General features: G+C 46.0%; 2 protein-coding genes across 4 annotated transcripts; one reads left to right on the plus strand and one right to left on the minus strand.

Annotated features, from left to right (window-relative positions):
• Positions 1 to 6004: 6004 nt before the first annotated feature.
• LOC109737731 (dirigent protein 1) lies at positions 6005 to 13509 on the plus strand. 3 transcript variants are annotated; one of them, XM_073496971.1, is made up of 2 exons: positions 6005 to 6979; positions 13248 to 13509. In XM_073496971.1, the coding sequence occupies exons 1-2, from the start codon at positions 6411 to 6413 to the stop codon at positions 13342 to 13344; spliced, it is 666 nt and encodes a 221-aa protein (XP_073353072.1). In that variant the 5' UTR covers positions 6005 to 6410; the 3' UTR covers positions 13345 to 13509. The 3 variants fall into 3 exon arrangements, with proteins under 3 accessions (XP_073353072.1, XP_040243429.1, XP_040243430.1); XM_040387495.3 differs by lacking the exon at positions 13248 to 13509 and adding an exon at positions 7346 to 7705 and having other exon boundaries at positions 6010 to 6979; XM_040387496.3 differs by lacking the exon at positions 13248 to 13509 and having other exon boundaries at positions 6026 to 7150.
• On the minus strand, positions 8000 to 13237 carry LOC109737732 (daphnetin O-methyltransferase 1). Its single transcript, XM_020296860.4, is given in 3 exon segments — positions 8000 to 10118; positions 10320 to 10945; positions 10948 to 13237. Coding segments are annotated over 3 exon segments (1254 nt in total). The 5' UTR covers positions 11279 to 13237; the 3' UTR covers positions 8000 to 9821.
• Positions 13510 to 16332: the final 2823 nt, after the last annotated feature.

The following is a 16332-nucleotide window of genomic DNA, read 5'->3' on the forward strand; positions in this document are numbered from 1 at the left end:
GTCATAATGAATTTTCTGATACCTTCCTTCGTCCATAGATCAGCGTTATGCGGATTCCGACAATACGAGCAAAAGCTATGAAAGCATTAGGAAAGGGACACCCGCCTCCATTTTGGATTCGGTCTGTTCCATCTTTTACCTTTGGAAAAATAAAGGGATTGGAGCCGCAAATCCTTGTTGAAGAGGATATCGAGCACAAGAGTGAAGAGTAGAGGGCGCATTGGATAGGCAAAGATTGACCTTTGTAGAAAGACTGATTCATTCGGATCGATATGAGGACCCAACTCCGTTGCATTGCCAGAATCCATGTTCCATATTTGAAGCGGGTTGACCGGGGTAGCTCAGTAATTCTGATTCTTTTCTCTTCCAGCCCCCGGGCGGGCCCCTCTTTCTTTTCTCTTCCAGCCCGGGCAGCTGGCGGCGATGGCGTGGCGGCGGACGGGAAGGATGGAGGGAGGGGAGCGGCGGCTAGGGTTCAATCGGGGTGGCGGCGTGAGGCGCGGGAGGAAGAGAGAGGGGAGTCGGGGTGAGGACTGAGGAGTGGGAAAGGAGAGAGGCGGCTAGGGTTTTCACCACGGGCGTGCTGCTTTTATATGGATGTGTGCGAAATGACGAGAATGCCCTCGGTGGCCACCCAATTTTATAGGCGGTGGCATGAACGAGCAGGACTATTCATTGTAGCAGTGTCACCGGGTCGATCCGACGGCCGATGTCATCCGAAGGCGAGATCGGACGGTCCAAAACGCATCAAACAAGAGATCTGACGGCCAAGAATCGCTAAGCTCTGAGAAGCCTCATGTTCTCCCTAGATACTTATATCAGGATTTATCTTCTTCACCAGTCACCACAAACCAAAGCTATCTGGACTAAGATGCTAGCGCTACTTACACCAGCAGATTTTTAGCCAATTAAGAAAAGATTGATGACCGGTACATCACCACCGAAACAAATCACCACAAATACCACCTTGAGCTCGTCTACCTGCAGCTAGTACTGCTATCTATACTGTGCCGCAGACGTCATGATTGACTCCCCTACCAACATGGACGGTGCAGAATTAAGCTCGAGCATTACTTGTGTTCACTAGGAAAAGCTTGAGCATTACTTGCATGTCGTCGATCGAGCAACCACTCCTCGCTAGTCCATGATAGCTCCATTGCTCCTACAGCTTTGACATCGACAAGATATTCTCAAGCCAATCCGCTATATGCTCGTATTTTCCTATCCATCCGGCCGGCTGTAGTTGTTGATCCGATGCTTTCGCGGGATGAAAGCATGGTAAAACTTTGACGATTTTTTGTGTCCAGTAGTTTATTTGCACGCCAACTATGCGGACGCCTCCCGTCGCCCCCGACGGCCCCTCTCGTCCTCCTCCTTCCTCGCCCCGCCCGAGGGCGCGGCCGGGCAAAGCCTTGCCGTCGCCGGCGGCGGCGGGGACTAGGTGCCCTCCCGCTCGTGAGGAGCTGGCGCGGGCCGGCGCCCCCAGGGCCGGAGCGTGGCGTGCGGCCGGACGTCATGATGGGGGCTGGCGGCACTCCGGCGATCCCATTCCCTATGGCAGGCGGCTTCAAGATCTGGGGCGCCACGGTCGTCAGGCGGCGGCGGCTTGACCAGATCGGCGGCGGCGCGGCCGATCTGGGCTCAGGCGTGAGCTTGGTCTCCGGGTCACGGTCGGCGCGATGGCGAGTGCGACACGTCGGCATCTGGCCCTTGACAACCCGGGCAACTCCGGGGGAAACCCTAGATCTCTATGGGATCGAGCGATGGCAGTGCTCTTGCGCCGTAGTCCCACTTCAGGGCATCGTTTTGGAGTTTGCTACGGTCGAAGGAACCAGCGAGGCGGGCGGCGTACGCCTGGTGGCGCAACTGCCGATGAAAATCGCGACGACTACGGTCATGGCGGACGATGGCGGCGTCTTTGATGTTGTTTCCTTGTCGAGGCATCGTTGTTGCAGTTGGCGTCATCAGGCTCGGGATGCTCCGGGGGAAACCCTCGATCTGGGTCTCCTGGATCAGACGATGATGGCGTTCTTAGTAGCGCCTTCCCTCATGGGTGCATCGTTTTGGAGCAAGTGTGGCTGGAGGTGACAAGAGGAGGAGCGGTGCTTCATCACATACATTGATGGTGTCGGATCTCGATGGCATGGCGCTCTGGAGATTAGGCGTCTGATGTGCGATGATGGACTCGCGCAGGAGGTCGACGCTGTCTGGCGTCGTGGTGGCGTCGGCGGCAGCTAGACCGGGCAACGTTCATGTAGCAGTACAGCTCTGAAGATGGATTGGTGACAGGTGGCTGCGGTGGGCTCATACCCGGCAGGCGTCCTGGTTGAGGAGCATGCCGGACTGGTGGGTGCCCATACCCGGCAGGCGTCCTGGTTGGGACCTCAGGTCTTAGATGTTAGGTTTGGCTGTGAGGTCTGTTTGGCTAGGCTCAGACTATCAGCATCCCTTCATCAATTGGATTGGAGTAACGACACTTTTGTTGTCTAGACGGTGATTTCAGTCTTACTGTTATATGATTTTGTAAGGTCTTGTACGAATAATTAATAAAGTGGCTGCATGCATCGTCCAGATGCAGAGGCCGAAAGTCCTCCTCCATTTCTAAAAACAAAATATGCGGACGCGTGAGGTACCAAAAGATGAAAGAAACACAGCATGGTGTCCCGTCGATAGCATCACTATTTCACCTCCTCGTGTTCCACATGAAAATTTGGCCGCTTCTTCTTTTCAACTAACGGAATCTAAATTAAGACTTCAGGACATGTGCATTGTTGGACTGGTCTAGTTAGAGCATCCCTATTGATTGTCACTGAGGTAGATAGATTTATAGAATTATATTCCTTTTATGTAAAAGAAGGATAGACATCACACATCACTCTTGCTACGATGTTCTTATAATTGGAGCCTTGTCAGCTCCGAATCCTTCTTCAGATCTGATCGTTTCTGTGGTACTGAAACCGCAGCGTCACCACTCTGATATTTTCGTTACATTGCACAAAACATTATTTTGGAAGAGAGCAGCGATTCGGTGCCCAGACTCATCTGTATCCGCGATGATGGAAAAATTCAAAACAAATACTAAAAAAATTAAAAAACTACTTTTTGCATGGTAGATAATTTGATTCGGGAGGCGCGCTTCAAATTTCAGATCATTTGGACATCTGAGTAGCTCTCGGCGAAAAAGATAAATTTGGGATCTGTAAAAAAGTTTACTGTACATGTATTATTCTGACCCAATTTGTCTTTTTTTGCTGAGAGCTACTCATATGTTCAAATGATCTGAAATTTGGAACGCACTTCATGCATCAAATTACCTGCCATTAAAAAATTGGGTTTTTTTATTTCTTTTGTATTTTCATGAATTTTTTCTTGATCGGGTGCAGATGAGGCTGAGCTCAAAAATGGATATCCGATTTTGGAAGCATATTTGTAACATAAATAAATAGCTTTATTTTGTGTGAACAAATCCAACAATTTGGGTTACGTCGACACTTAGCGTATGGCAAAAGCTTAAGAGACATCAGATCTGTAACCAAATCTTTTTGTGTAGTTTCACCGAAGCGAGCTATCTGTTTAAAGGAATAAATTAACAATGCAATGTAGATTCAATTTCAACATATCATTTATTAGCCAAATCCAAAATTGCAAACAATGGCTACATATCATGTTAGAAATGAGGTCCACGGCAAACATCAGGAACCGTTAATGTTATGTCTGCACCTCAATGCCTTCGTTGACGAAACAAAAACATGTGGTGACAGAATAACACCAATTAGGATCGAGTGGTGTTTCTCGTGCATGTAGTTGGGAACCTAACTATATTTTGTACAGATGCAAACTGTGGTTTATCACATAGACAAGTTCTAACTTATGCATACCATGGTTAGCTATTACTGTATTTTTTAAAAGAAAAGAAAAAAGTTCCGAACCATGGTATGCAAAACAACATGAGACAACATGATTTATTTGGCTTATAAATCTTCAACTTGCTATTGTAGTGTTAGTAAATGACGGAGATAATATTAAAAGATTGTGATATGTCATGGACGTTGGTCCTGCTCGGCGGAGGTGTTCAGTTGTCGGCGTGCAAGGCTCTAGAGCATGGCGTCTCATGTGCTAGTGGGGGATATCAGGTTGGGAGGTGGCGTGCCTTAGAGGGGTCTGTTCTTGGCCGGATCCGGAGGGCCGGATTGGCTCAGTGGAGGTCTACTACCTCGGCTGCACGACATGTGACTAGGGAAGGTAGCCCGTGACGTGGTGTTGCCTACCGCCAATGATCCCCATCCTTGGCGAGATTTGGTGTGGAGGCTGGATCCAGAGGTGATCTAGGTCTTGGACCAGGTATTTCTCTAATCATGGGCCGACACTGGTGATGTTTGATCCTGGCCAATGTTGTGTTGCAAAGTCGGCCTTGGATGCCCGGCGACAGCCCCGGTAGCTGAGGCTGAACGGTTAGCTCTGCGGTGAGTAGCGCTGCAATGGTGGTGTCATCTCTCCTTGGTTGTGTGGATGGCGAGGAGTGGGGTGGAGGGTGATCCAAGTGTTGTCGGCGCTTTGGCGGTGGTGGCTCCATGGTCTTGTTATGGAGTCCTTGTTCAGTGGTCCTTCCCTTGGGTTGGGTTCGTGAGCTTGGTACCTTGGTGTGACTCCAAGTGAAAGCTCCGTACGGCACCGCCGACAATGCTTGTGGGTGTCGTGTCCCTCTTGAAGGTGTCGTCATGGTTCCCCTCCTCGTGGCAGGGCTCCGGTTGAAAACCCAATCCTTCTTTGCAGCCTCCGCGGTAGCGGAACGTTGCATCGCAATCCTCTTGGGGTAACGTGGAGCTCAGGTAACTTTAGGTTGCAACGTGCCGGCATCTTCCGGGCATGGATCATGAAATGAGGTTTCTTCGATTCTGGCATGCGGCTGTCTTGTTGGTCTCCTACCTTTAAAACATATCAGTTGTTACCGTTCTCAGTCATCGCTATCCGCATGTAGGTTGGCGCTCCACGACTCGAACCGGGAGGGCGCGGCATCACTCTCGGGCGGTTTGCTTGGTGTGTGCGTGTGGCGTAACAGTTTAGTGGTTTCCCAAGGAGGAGCATTTTTCGTTCCTAGCTGATGGTCTCGCATACTTATTGTTGGGTGTGACTTCTCATGTTTTCTTGCTTGGCTTTGAGTTTGTGGCTTCTTCGCTCCTCTCTCAGATGTCGATTTTATTTTAACCTGCTTTCTAAGAGAATTTTCTCATCACCTTGTATCGGCTCGGACGTTTGGGCTTTATTTATAAAACGGGGCGAAAATTGTTCCGACAATATGTTACTTATCAAGTTTTGAAGGAAGAAAGGAAATAATTTAGGTATGTGTGAAGATGAAGTGGGAGTGAACAAAGAACGAGAGAAAGTTACTGGACTAATTTAGACCTGAAATAACAGATTGTGTACAATATGAGTAGATGATGTGCGAGCTTTAGCCACATGAATTAAGAAAGAAATTAATCCTCAACACTTACAGCTAAAGCTAGGCACACCATTAATGTGGGAAAAGGTATAAGTACCATCGCTGGTTTATAACAATAGCATCTTATCTTATGAGTGCGGCGTTTTGGTGGGCAGACTCATCTGCATCCGGTCAGGAAAGAAAAACAAATACTGAAAAATTCAAAAAAAATCAATTTTTTTGTGTGGTAGATAATTTAATGCGTGAGGTTTGCTCAAATTTTTAGATTATTTGGACATATGAGCAGCTCATAGCAAAAAAGACAAATCGGGTCAGAACAGTGCGTGAACAGTAAACATTTTTACAGATCCCAAATTTGTCCTTTTTGCCGAGAGCTACTCAAATGTCCAAATGATTTGAAAATTGGGCGAACCTCACGCATTAAATTGTCTACCACACAAAAAATATGGAATTTTTTAAATTTTTCTAGTATTTATTTTGAATTTTTTTCGTCAGAGCGGGTGCAGCTGAGCCTGGGCTCAGAAGTGGATTACTGCTTATTTTCTTTTTTTTTAAATAAGGAACAATAGCATCTTATCATTTAGCAAAACAGTAGCGACACTGCATATTATTATTTATTTATTTTGCGGGTGGACACTGCATATTATGGCATAGATTCTTTTCCTTACATATATGCTACCAAAGTGACGCCATGGTCCATCTCCATAGTGTTGTTCGATGGCTTTATTATAATTAACGATGGCCATCACCACGACACTGCCTTTTCCTGCACGTACATAATTACCATTCCTTTCCTAGAAAATGGAAATATATCGTCATCAACTAATGAGAATTGCTACCACTACCAGTTGGCACGGTAGCACCGTCTGCGTCCTATATAACTCCTCGCTGTTTTTCCCGCAACTCATCTCAGTAGATCGTTCGCCACTTGTACTAGTTAACATATACAAGTACTACGTACTCGGACGTGATGGCTAACTCGACCGCCTTGATCCTTCTGATCTCATCGGTCCTGCTAGCCGCAGCTGCCTACATCCGCCGTGAGCCAGGCCACGCGGACGGAAGCTTCGCCGACGCACACCTCCACTTCTACATGCACGACGCCTACGGCGGCCCGCGCCCCACGGCCGCGCTCATCGTCACTGGAAGGGAGCCGCTCCCACTACCGTCTGACGACGGCGCCACCGACCAGGAGACAACCTCCTCCTCCCCGCGGAGGTTCGGCGACATCGCCGTGATGAACAACGCGCTCACGGAGGGGCCCGAGCGCGGCAGCGCACGAGTCGGCACGGCGCAGGGGTTCACCGTGCGCGTCGCGGAGCACGGCGCCGTGAACGACCTAAGCCTGCACCTCGTGCTCGAGGCCGGCGGGTACGGGGGGAGCTCGCTGGCGGTGAAGGGCAGGGTGGACACGGGCGCCGCGGTGCGGGAGTCCATAATCGTCGGCGGCACCGGCCGCTTCCGCTTCGCGACGGGCTACGCGCTGAGCAGGAGCTACGACTACGACGTCGCCAGCGGAGGAGTCGTGGAGATCGATGTGTACGTGCAGCTTCGACGAGTTTAATTATACTACTCCCTCCGTTCCTAAATATAAGTCTTTTAAAGAGTTAAATACACCACCGGTGTCTTAACTTGTTTGGTGCGGTTACTTTGATGCCTAAACTTGTAAAATACATTAAACTGGTGCCGTAACTTGTTCGAGCGTGCAAATACGGTGCCTCCGTCCGTATCCGGCATATGCACTGCCCACATGGCATGGCAACGTCGCGTTGGCCCACGTGCCAGTGTCTCTGTGAGGAGCGTGCTGGTTGTTTTACAGAAAACTCCATGTACTTTAATTAAATTTTGCAAAAGCCCCTCACATTTTATTTAAATATGCTGAACTGCATTGATCCCACCTGTCAGGTCTGGGTCCCACATGCCATCACGTTGGATGAAATAGTAAAAAGAAAGAAAAGGGCGTGTTGGCAGGATTCGAGCCCAGTGCACAACACCAAGAATAGATGTATGTGCAACATGGAGATGCACTCCTATTTATAATAAGGCTACTGGGCGGAATAATAAAGAAAACGTTGATTCGTGGGAATTCAAACTCAGGAGTTCAATTTTTTTGTTCTTTTAACGGTACCAGGAGCTCTTTTTTTTTAGGTTTTCGGTTTTCTTTTAGGGTAGAACACTGTAGCGAGTTAGCCGATAAACCAAACAAGGGGGGCGTATCTGGCGCACCGGGGTATTTGTTGCTGCCTATGCACCGGACCCCCGTTGCACATTCAAATTTTTTGAAAAAAAACAAAAATAATTTTAGCGCCATTCGGAAATAATTTAGTGCATTAACATAACCTTAATGTATGTTGTCACAAATAATCAAATAAAAACAACATTGGTCGAGATACAAACACTCCAACCAGACAAGACAGCCCGCCCAAGCTGACAACGCTCTCAGCCTCTCCGAAGTGAACAATTATGAGCTAGATGTATATATATCGTGTTGCTCTTTACCTCTTCAAGCATTTCTATTTTTTATTTTACTATATGTGGCACTTTTATGGGCCCGCACAATTGTTTTTCAATTTCATGTTTAATTTTTTGATATTATTTTCCCTGTTTAAAAAAAATATGTAAGAAAATATTACCACTGTATATGGACGGAGGTACCGTATATGCACTATGCGACAAGTTATAGCACTACTTTTATGTATTTTGCAAGTTTGGGCACTAAACTGATCGCAGCGGACAAGTTAAGGCAGCTATGGGGTATTTAACTCTCTTTTAAAAGATTTCACTATAGACTACATACGGAGCAAAATGAATGAATCAATACTCTAAAAGGCGTCTATATACATCCGAATGTAGTTTCTATAGTGGAATCTTTAAAAGACTTACATTTAGGAACGGAGGAAGTATGCTGCATGCATGTCTGGCCGGCGTATGCGTCGAGTGAGCATACTGAATTTCAACCGATGACATCTAGGGGACAAAATGAAAAAAAGAGATAATTGCGTGAGCAACCTCACAGTTTCAAGTATGTGTGTTTTAGACACATGTGTTGCAAAAATATGCACCTTTATGGCCTTTGGTTTTTTGTTTTCGAGAAGATATCCAAAGTGCTGATATGTATCCTATACCCGATATTTATCAAGGAAAACAAGAGTTCATACAAAGGAATGACAACTCATCACAAAACGACTTGTAGAAAGTAAAGTTACCTCGAAAATCACATTTGTCGTCTTCCTTTGATTGTTATCCGCCTACCAGAGCATGAAACTTACTAAACAAATAGCAAGGAAAGGGACATCTGCTACACTCCCACCATACAAGACTTTGAAGACGCTATAGTCACTCACTGCGAATAACGAGATCTGGTAACCGTTGAACGAACATCAGCTGGACAAGCACCCCAAGCAGCACATGCTTGCAATTCTTCACCATCAATCCAAAGGGTTGGAGAAACCGAATCTTGCCGCTGAACAAAACAAAAGAAGAATTCGAAGTCGCAACACTAAAATCCAGCCAACTACTTCTCCTGATGGGCACACCAACTACCAAGATCCAAATAGAGCCAATAAATCTGGCAGCATCTACCCTCACTTGCCCTTTGGCAGGGTTGAGATACTCTGCAGTACTGTACCGTGCTGTAGTGCGGATGACACATGGGACCGGGTCCACATGACAGCGACCGTACTGCACGCTGCGCTACAGCAGAGGATCCTAACCCCCTTTGGCGGGTGCGGATCAAACATCATTGATGTAGGAAGAAACCGAAGAGACTTTAGTCCAACATGCCATCGTCGCCACCATCTAGTTGATGCCACCACAGGAACAAAGTTTAAGAGAAACACGAGGACATGCAAGGACTAAAATCTACGAAAAAGCGGGTACCCACTCCCCTAGCTTTAACGAGGCTGCCAGACATGAGATAAGAGGGGGACCAAGGCGGTGGTATGGAGGGAACCCTATGGTCTCCGATGTTGATGGAGCTTGCACTCGCAATCCATAAACATGTGGTGCCATGGATGACACTAGCCCACCACATTATTCATCGTCTTTTTTTCATCGAACAACTATTCTGGTTAAATGAAGTTATACACATGCCGGAAGATAACCGAACATAACAGTTTTAGCTTGTCGGAGCATATACAACCATGGCACATACATACACCCATAAAACTCACACCAAGTGACTTCAACACTTTATTGAAACTAAAGTTACATATATATGCCCTGATGTGGCCAAGCCGGCATATCGCTTTAGCTAGTTATGTTCCCTTAGATTTTTCGTTACAAACTTAGGCATTGCCCTTATTTACTTATAGCACACCATCAATATCAAACTCACAACATTAAGCATAGCCCACACCATCGAGGCACTTGGCACACAATCTTATGGATATACCTCGATGACACCTCGAGGTCCCAGTTTCTTGATGATTTTATAGTCGCTAAATCCTGCTTTTGTAAAGATTGTGCTCCAGTCATTTTCATCGCGTTGCCGTCCTCTTGTACATACCAACATGAGCATATCCACCAACAGTTGGGTTTCTAACATTTCTTTGGATGATGAGCCGACTACTATATCTATGACAATAACCTTTCCCCCCATTTCGCGGGACGGAATGGCCTTCTTGCATTGAGCCAGGATATTGATGCAATCTTCATCGCTCCAGAAGTGCAGAACAAGCTAGCATGAAAAAATAATGGTCAAGCAATTATTAATAATTTTGGACATTAAATGTATTTGTGCATACATCTTAATAAGTAGTTATTACATAGCTGAACAAAGTTACTCTCAAAATAATGAGAAAATGAGACTAGTCCTACAGTTAGTTCCCCAAGAGTGAAAAATTGTTTTGGAAAAGTTTACAAAGACAACACTTCATACCTTAAGCATCACAGCTTGAGCAGGTGGAATGGTATGGAATAGGTCACCAGCGACATAGTTAACTATACCATCACTTGGGACTTTCTCGATCACCTTCCGAAGGTCCAACACATTGCACTTGATATGCGGGAAGGCCTTGACAATAGCCCTAGCTGTCGTTCCATCACCACCACAACAGTCTGTGAGTGACTGCACCCCCTTGAATAAGTCATGGCATTCCCGCAATATGGTGTTGATCCCCAAATGGTCATGGGCAGCCAAAGCTTCATGGAACACCTTGTCTGACTCTGGGTCTAGGAGCGCCATACTCTCCTCGAAGAGTGTGGCACCATGCACATCTTCAAATGGTGATGGCGGTGGTGCAATGTCCTTCTTGAACCAGTCAGCTAGCCCCAAGGCCGCATCTATGTAATGTCTTGAGGTCGTGGCAAGCACAATGGCCTTCTGGCTGGCCTCACCATCAATGAATACACCATCCACCAGGAGGTATGATAGCGGGATGAGGGTGTAGGTCCCCTCCTCAGGGGACGCTAAGGCGCCTGATGTGGCCAACAACCGCAAGACATGGCCAAGGTATGGCGTCTTAGATGGTGGGAGGGACAGTGCAGTGACAAGATCAGGCAACTTGTGACGCCGAGTCGGTGAATCGCAGTAGGGATACCGAGCTGGACGGCGCACCTGAGTGCTATGGCTGTGAGGTGGCACAGGCTATGGCGCCATAGGCCAGCCTGCGCCTGAATCAGCTGGGTGTCCGTAGGGACTGCCATTGTCGGGGCTTGAGCTGCCATTGTGTTGTATATCTCTGAAGGCGGTGTTGTGTGTTTGTTAACTGCTTGAGCCAGAGCACCAATATATATGAACACCATGCATTTATTATTTTTAGGTAGTACATCTCTACTAGCAACCAACTGCATTGAAAACACGTGGTGTGCCCGTTTTGACGCTATCGATTGGGTCATATGTCTTGTTGTTTTAATTAGGAGATCTATCCATAAGTCCCCATTTGGCAATCTTGCTCAAACCCTTGAAGGACCGTATCCAAGATGTCCCATCTTGCATTTACTGTGATTATTTCTAAGGGGATCCTTCAAAATAAAAATCTGAGGTACCATTCAAATTGGAATTGTTTTGTTATTTGAGTTAAATTTATTTTGAAATATAGCTTTCTTTATAAAACTGAAAAATAAAAGAAAATGTTGGTACGTATATAACCCTTAATTATGTATCATATAATATGAGTATTCTTGTTGTTTAGTTGGCTTTGTAGTTTTAAATTCTCAAATTGAAATTAAGGACCAATTTGAACTCATATAATAGAAGAATATGGAAACAGTAACCCATCCCTTATTGGTAACCCCGTTTGGCCCACTACCGCCAAAACATATGGCATAGTTTTAAATAGTGCGCTATTTCAATGCTACACCGTCGCTATAGCATTTGGACGGACCTCGCACTACACGCGTCATGTACAATTTAGCGTTAATTTAGCACGCTATAGCGTTAATTCAGCGCCAAACCTAGGTTGCTGTAGCCCATTATTTAAACCAATGACATATGGTGAGAAATTATGTTAGTCTGGTTAACCCTCTTATGCCGACAGTAAAGACTCCAGCATAGAATGTAGTTAGCATATAACCGTAATTATATAACCAACTCTATATCCTTTCTATACGCGCAGTGTCTATTCTTTTATTGTAATTTCATCTGACCATCTGAACTTGATGGTCTTCTCCATGTATGTAGATACGATACAAAGAGCTCTCGCTGTTATGCATGTGTTTGTTACTTTGAGGGAAATTAAGCACTACAGTTCTGTTGGTTGGGGCGTTGAGTGGAACACAAACGCCCTAGCTGTCATAACAGAAATCCGCAGACATCATCATAAACGTAAACAGCATAGATGACCCGAAAACATTAATGCTCGGACAGAGAGTTACTACCTACAACAAAAAAATTTGATGAAGTCCTTTTTTTTAGAAAGGGAGGATGATCCCCGGCCTCTTCATCTGGACTATGCATGGTGGGTTGTTTCATCTGGACGATTTGGTAAAGATATCGATGAGAGGCCATGTAGGAGTACATGGTGGGTTGTTTCATTGAAGCCGTCCTTAGGAACTGAGTTCTGTATTTGTGATCCATGATCAGCTACTACCACACATTGGGATCCTTAATTGACTCTCTCAGCTTCTTAACTACCATTGTCCTCTGTCCAGGAATTGCAAGTAGTTTCTGGTGTTTTTAATATGCTGGAGGCCATGCGGAGCGCTGACCCGACGGGTGGGCTGTGATGCGGTAGGCACGTGGCCGGGCATGCCGGGCGCCCGTTTGGTGTCTCGGAACCCTGTACACATCGTTCGGGGCCGTATGTGGAAACCTCGGCCGGACTCCCTGCGGATGGAACCTGAATAGGCGATAAACCTGGACTAGAGACTTGAGTGTTTAGGTAGGCCGTGGCCGACACCCTCGCTGGGCTTCCGCTTGAAGGTTGCCGAGTACATGTCGTGCAAATGGCGATAAGTGGTGAGAGCGTGTGTGAGGAAGTACACCCCTGCAGGGTTAACATCATCTATTTGAATAGCCGTGTCCGCGGTAAAGGACTTCTGGTTTGCCTTTACAGTTCATAGACAAGTGAAAGTGGATACTCTAAAACTCGCAAGATAAGCGTGAGTGCTATGGATGGCCTTCTCGTAGGGAGACGGGAGCGGATCCATAGTGGTGTATTGATATGGTGAATATGTGGACTCGTGTGCGCCACCTCAAAAGAGTTACTTGCAATCATACTTTAGGTTAGCCACTGAGTCAAAGCTGGCTTGCTAAAGTTAAACTCCACTACCCCCTTTGTTGATACCGATGCATATGTAGTTAGTTCTGATGTAAGTCTTGATGGGTACATTTGTACTCACGTTTGCCTATTTTATGTTTTTGCAGAGAGACGTCAGTCTCGCTAGTAGTTCCGCGTGGACTTCGACGTTTAGCTTGTTACCTCAGCTACGATCTTGTGCCCTCGGCAGGGTCTTATAGATAGTCAGGCTTCTCAGCCTTCTTCATTTATAGTTGTCTGTACTTAGACAAGTTAAGCTTCCGCATGTGCTTGTTGCTTGTATGCTCTGTATGTTGGGGTCATGAGACCCATGTTTGTAATACTTGGCTCCTCGAAGCCTAATGAATAAATACTTGAGTCGTAGAGTTATGTTGTGATGCCATATTGTATTTACATATATCGAGCATATTGTGTGTATGATTGAAATGCTTGGTATGTGTGGGATCCGACAACCTAGTTGTTTATCCTTGGTAGCCTCTCTTATAGGGAAATGTAGTCTTGTGCTTCCATTAGCCATAGTAGTCCGCTACAGCCCGGTTCATAGGAGTCCTGCTAGCCCAGCGCTACTGCTCCGGAACACTTGACTGGCCGGCATGTGATTCACTTCGTTCCTGTGTCTGTCCCTTCGGGGAAATGTCACGCGGTGACATCCGGAGTCCTGCCTAGCCTGCTACAGCCCGGGTTCCCGGAGTCCTGTTAGCCCAGTGCTACAGCCCGGATTCGCACGCTGCTGACCAACATGCTCGATGTTGATTCATGTATGCCTGTCTCCGTAAGTTAGTGCCACTTTGGGTTCACGACTAGTCATGTCGGCACGGGTTCTCTGTCATATGGATGCTAGCGACACTATCATATACGTGAGCCAAAAGGCGCAAACGGTCCCGGGCCATGGTAAGGCGACACCCGTGGGAATACCGTGTGTGAGGCCGCAAAGTGATATGAGGTGTTACAGGCTAGATCGGTGTGACTTAGAATCGGGGTCCTGACAGCTTTGGTATCAAAGCCTGACTGCCTGTAGGATTACCAAGCCAAACTGGTCGAAGTTGAGTCTAGAAATGCTTTAGTTATATAAGGGAATTGATTGTGGAAGGGAACGTAAGGCTCTTTTTACTCCTTTACCTTATGCCCTTCTGATCTGAGTCATCCTCTTCTTTTCTACGGTGTTTAAGAACTAGGCTTCTCATCTTTCTATCAGGATCACGTGTTGCTAATCCGTAGAATCTTAGGATTGTTGGTTCCAGGCCTCAGTTCAGTTTCTACTACTTTTAGTATGTTGTCAGTTGAACCAGAACCTTGATATGATGTTGTTAAGTGACTATGCAAATCCTCGTGAATGTTTCGAATCTTTTTCTGAGCATTTACAGTCGTTATGCTGTCCGAGTCATCCCATGTTTCTAAACAATCTGATGCATTTGCAAATCCTTTCCATGTTCCTGATGTCCATTTGGGCCAGATTAATCGCACTAATCGGTGAGTTGAGGTACTCTGTTGCCTCGACATATATGTTGGAGCTATTATTATGACCCTAGGTGTTTTAGGGAGTCACCTAGTAATCTGGCCATGTTTTGTGTTCCCGGTGTGATGATTCTGGCCACCATTCTTGAAAGCATCCCATGATGCCATTTAGTAGTAGGTATTCTATTCCTGGGTTCTTGAACCCGAGATTCACCCTACTTACCTCATGTTGATAGTGTTGCTAGTTCCTTTAGGATATTAGTAACCTTTGCGATAGTCCTCGAGGTTCGTGGTACATCCTTCTTCCAATTACCATGAATCATTCTTGGCAGGAGTTCTTTTAAACCAAAAGGTCACGACCAGAGTGCTCTTGATGAGTTCTCCATTCTATATTGTGAATCTGCCAGTTCTGCCCTTTCCGCATGGGTTATCCGGAAGAAATGTTGAGCTTCGCTCGACATACTAATCTATGCATCCACAACTCAGAAAAACTTATGTTCCTTTGAGTTGTCCCTCTTTAGTTGTATCCTGATCTTCGCCTATCAATTTGTAGTCAGGAGTAATCGTGCACTCGCGTTATCGATGCCTATTACTCTTGTGGTTCGTCAAGCCATTCTATTCCAGAATGACTACGAGAAACAAACTCCAGTACCTCATCCATATCTAGAATTGGGTCAAAGCAGTTGTATTCCGCAGATCAAATGCCAATCCAGCTTTTGATTCTGTTCTACCCTGAAGTATTGCCCTCTTGATGTAGGAATGTCATGATAATTGCACCAACTCTTATGAATTCTTGATGCAGTGATACTTCTCGCCATCATCATTCTCTCCTCGGTTCCGTGTTGTTGCAACCGGAATACCGACAAGTGAACCGTGATGTGTGAAATCAATACTCCTAGCAACTAGTTGCTTGGTAGTAAATGGACAATATTCTCATTCTTAGCGTGTTGGTTATTGACTCATCATTCTAAGATAGATTGTGCTACCTAGTCCTTATTTCCAGTGCACTCTTCGACCAATGAGTTAGGATTATTCAATCCCTTGCTTATTTGTTCATATCGTCTTGCTCTGAAAAGCAAGATTGTTCTCGAGCTTAGTAACATATCGGTGGTTCGTGATGTTCCGAATATCTTCTCAGAAGTATTACCAGGTTGTCACTTGACCGCTATGTTGAGTTCGTGATCATGCTGGTTTTCCTCCAAACCACCCATTCTCCAAGAATCTGTGTTGGATACCCCTGAGCTAGTTGGTTAAGCCAAACAACAACTTGGAGAGTTGGAAGATAAAAGCTTGTCTGACTTAGTTCATGTTAAGGGATATCTTTTTGTGTGTGTGTGTGTGTGTGTGTTGAAGAAAGATGATATCTCCATCGATTGGTCCTCGTGATCAGTTGTTGGATCTATTGCCTTGTCAAAACTTTGACTTGAGTATGGGCTATCGTCAAGTCAAATCAGAACCAACGATGTCCGTAATGTTGTCTTACTCGTGGTTGTCCCTCGAGCATACACCATTACATCTTTTGGTCTGACCAATACTATCACCGTGTTCACATGATGGTGGAAGTCCAGTGATATGGAAATTCCGATGAGTTGCTGTTGAGCCCATCAGCAGCATTTTGTCTCCCCCATGATTCATGTTGAACATCAACCTAGTGTTGGGAAACTTTGTAAGCAATGCCTTCGTGTTCCGTTCATGAAGCTTATGCTTGGATGGAAGAAGTGACTTCCTCGAATTCAT

Source organism: Aegilops tauschii, chromosome 4, assembly GCF_002575655.3.
Source record: "Aegilops tauschii subsp. strangulata cultivar AL8/78 chromosome 4, Aet v6.0, whole genome shotgun sequence".
NCBI classification, from domain to species: domain Eukaryota; kingdom Viridiplantae; phylum Streptophyta; class Magnoliopsida; order Poales; family Poaceae; genus Aegilops; species Aegilops tauschii.

Excerpts from the sequence above, each read along its gene's own strand:
- LOC109737731 (XM_073496971.1), top strand. The coding sequence starts at position 6,411 with ATGGCTAACTCGACCGCCTTGATCCTTCTGATCTCATCGGTCCTGCTA. Across the intron at positions 6,980-13,247 it reads GGAGTCGTGGAGATCGATGT|AGAGACGTCAGTCTCGCTAG; the intron begins GTACGTGCAGCT and ends ATGTTTTTGCAG.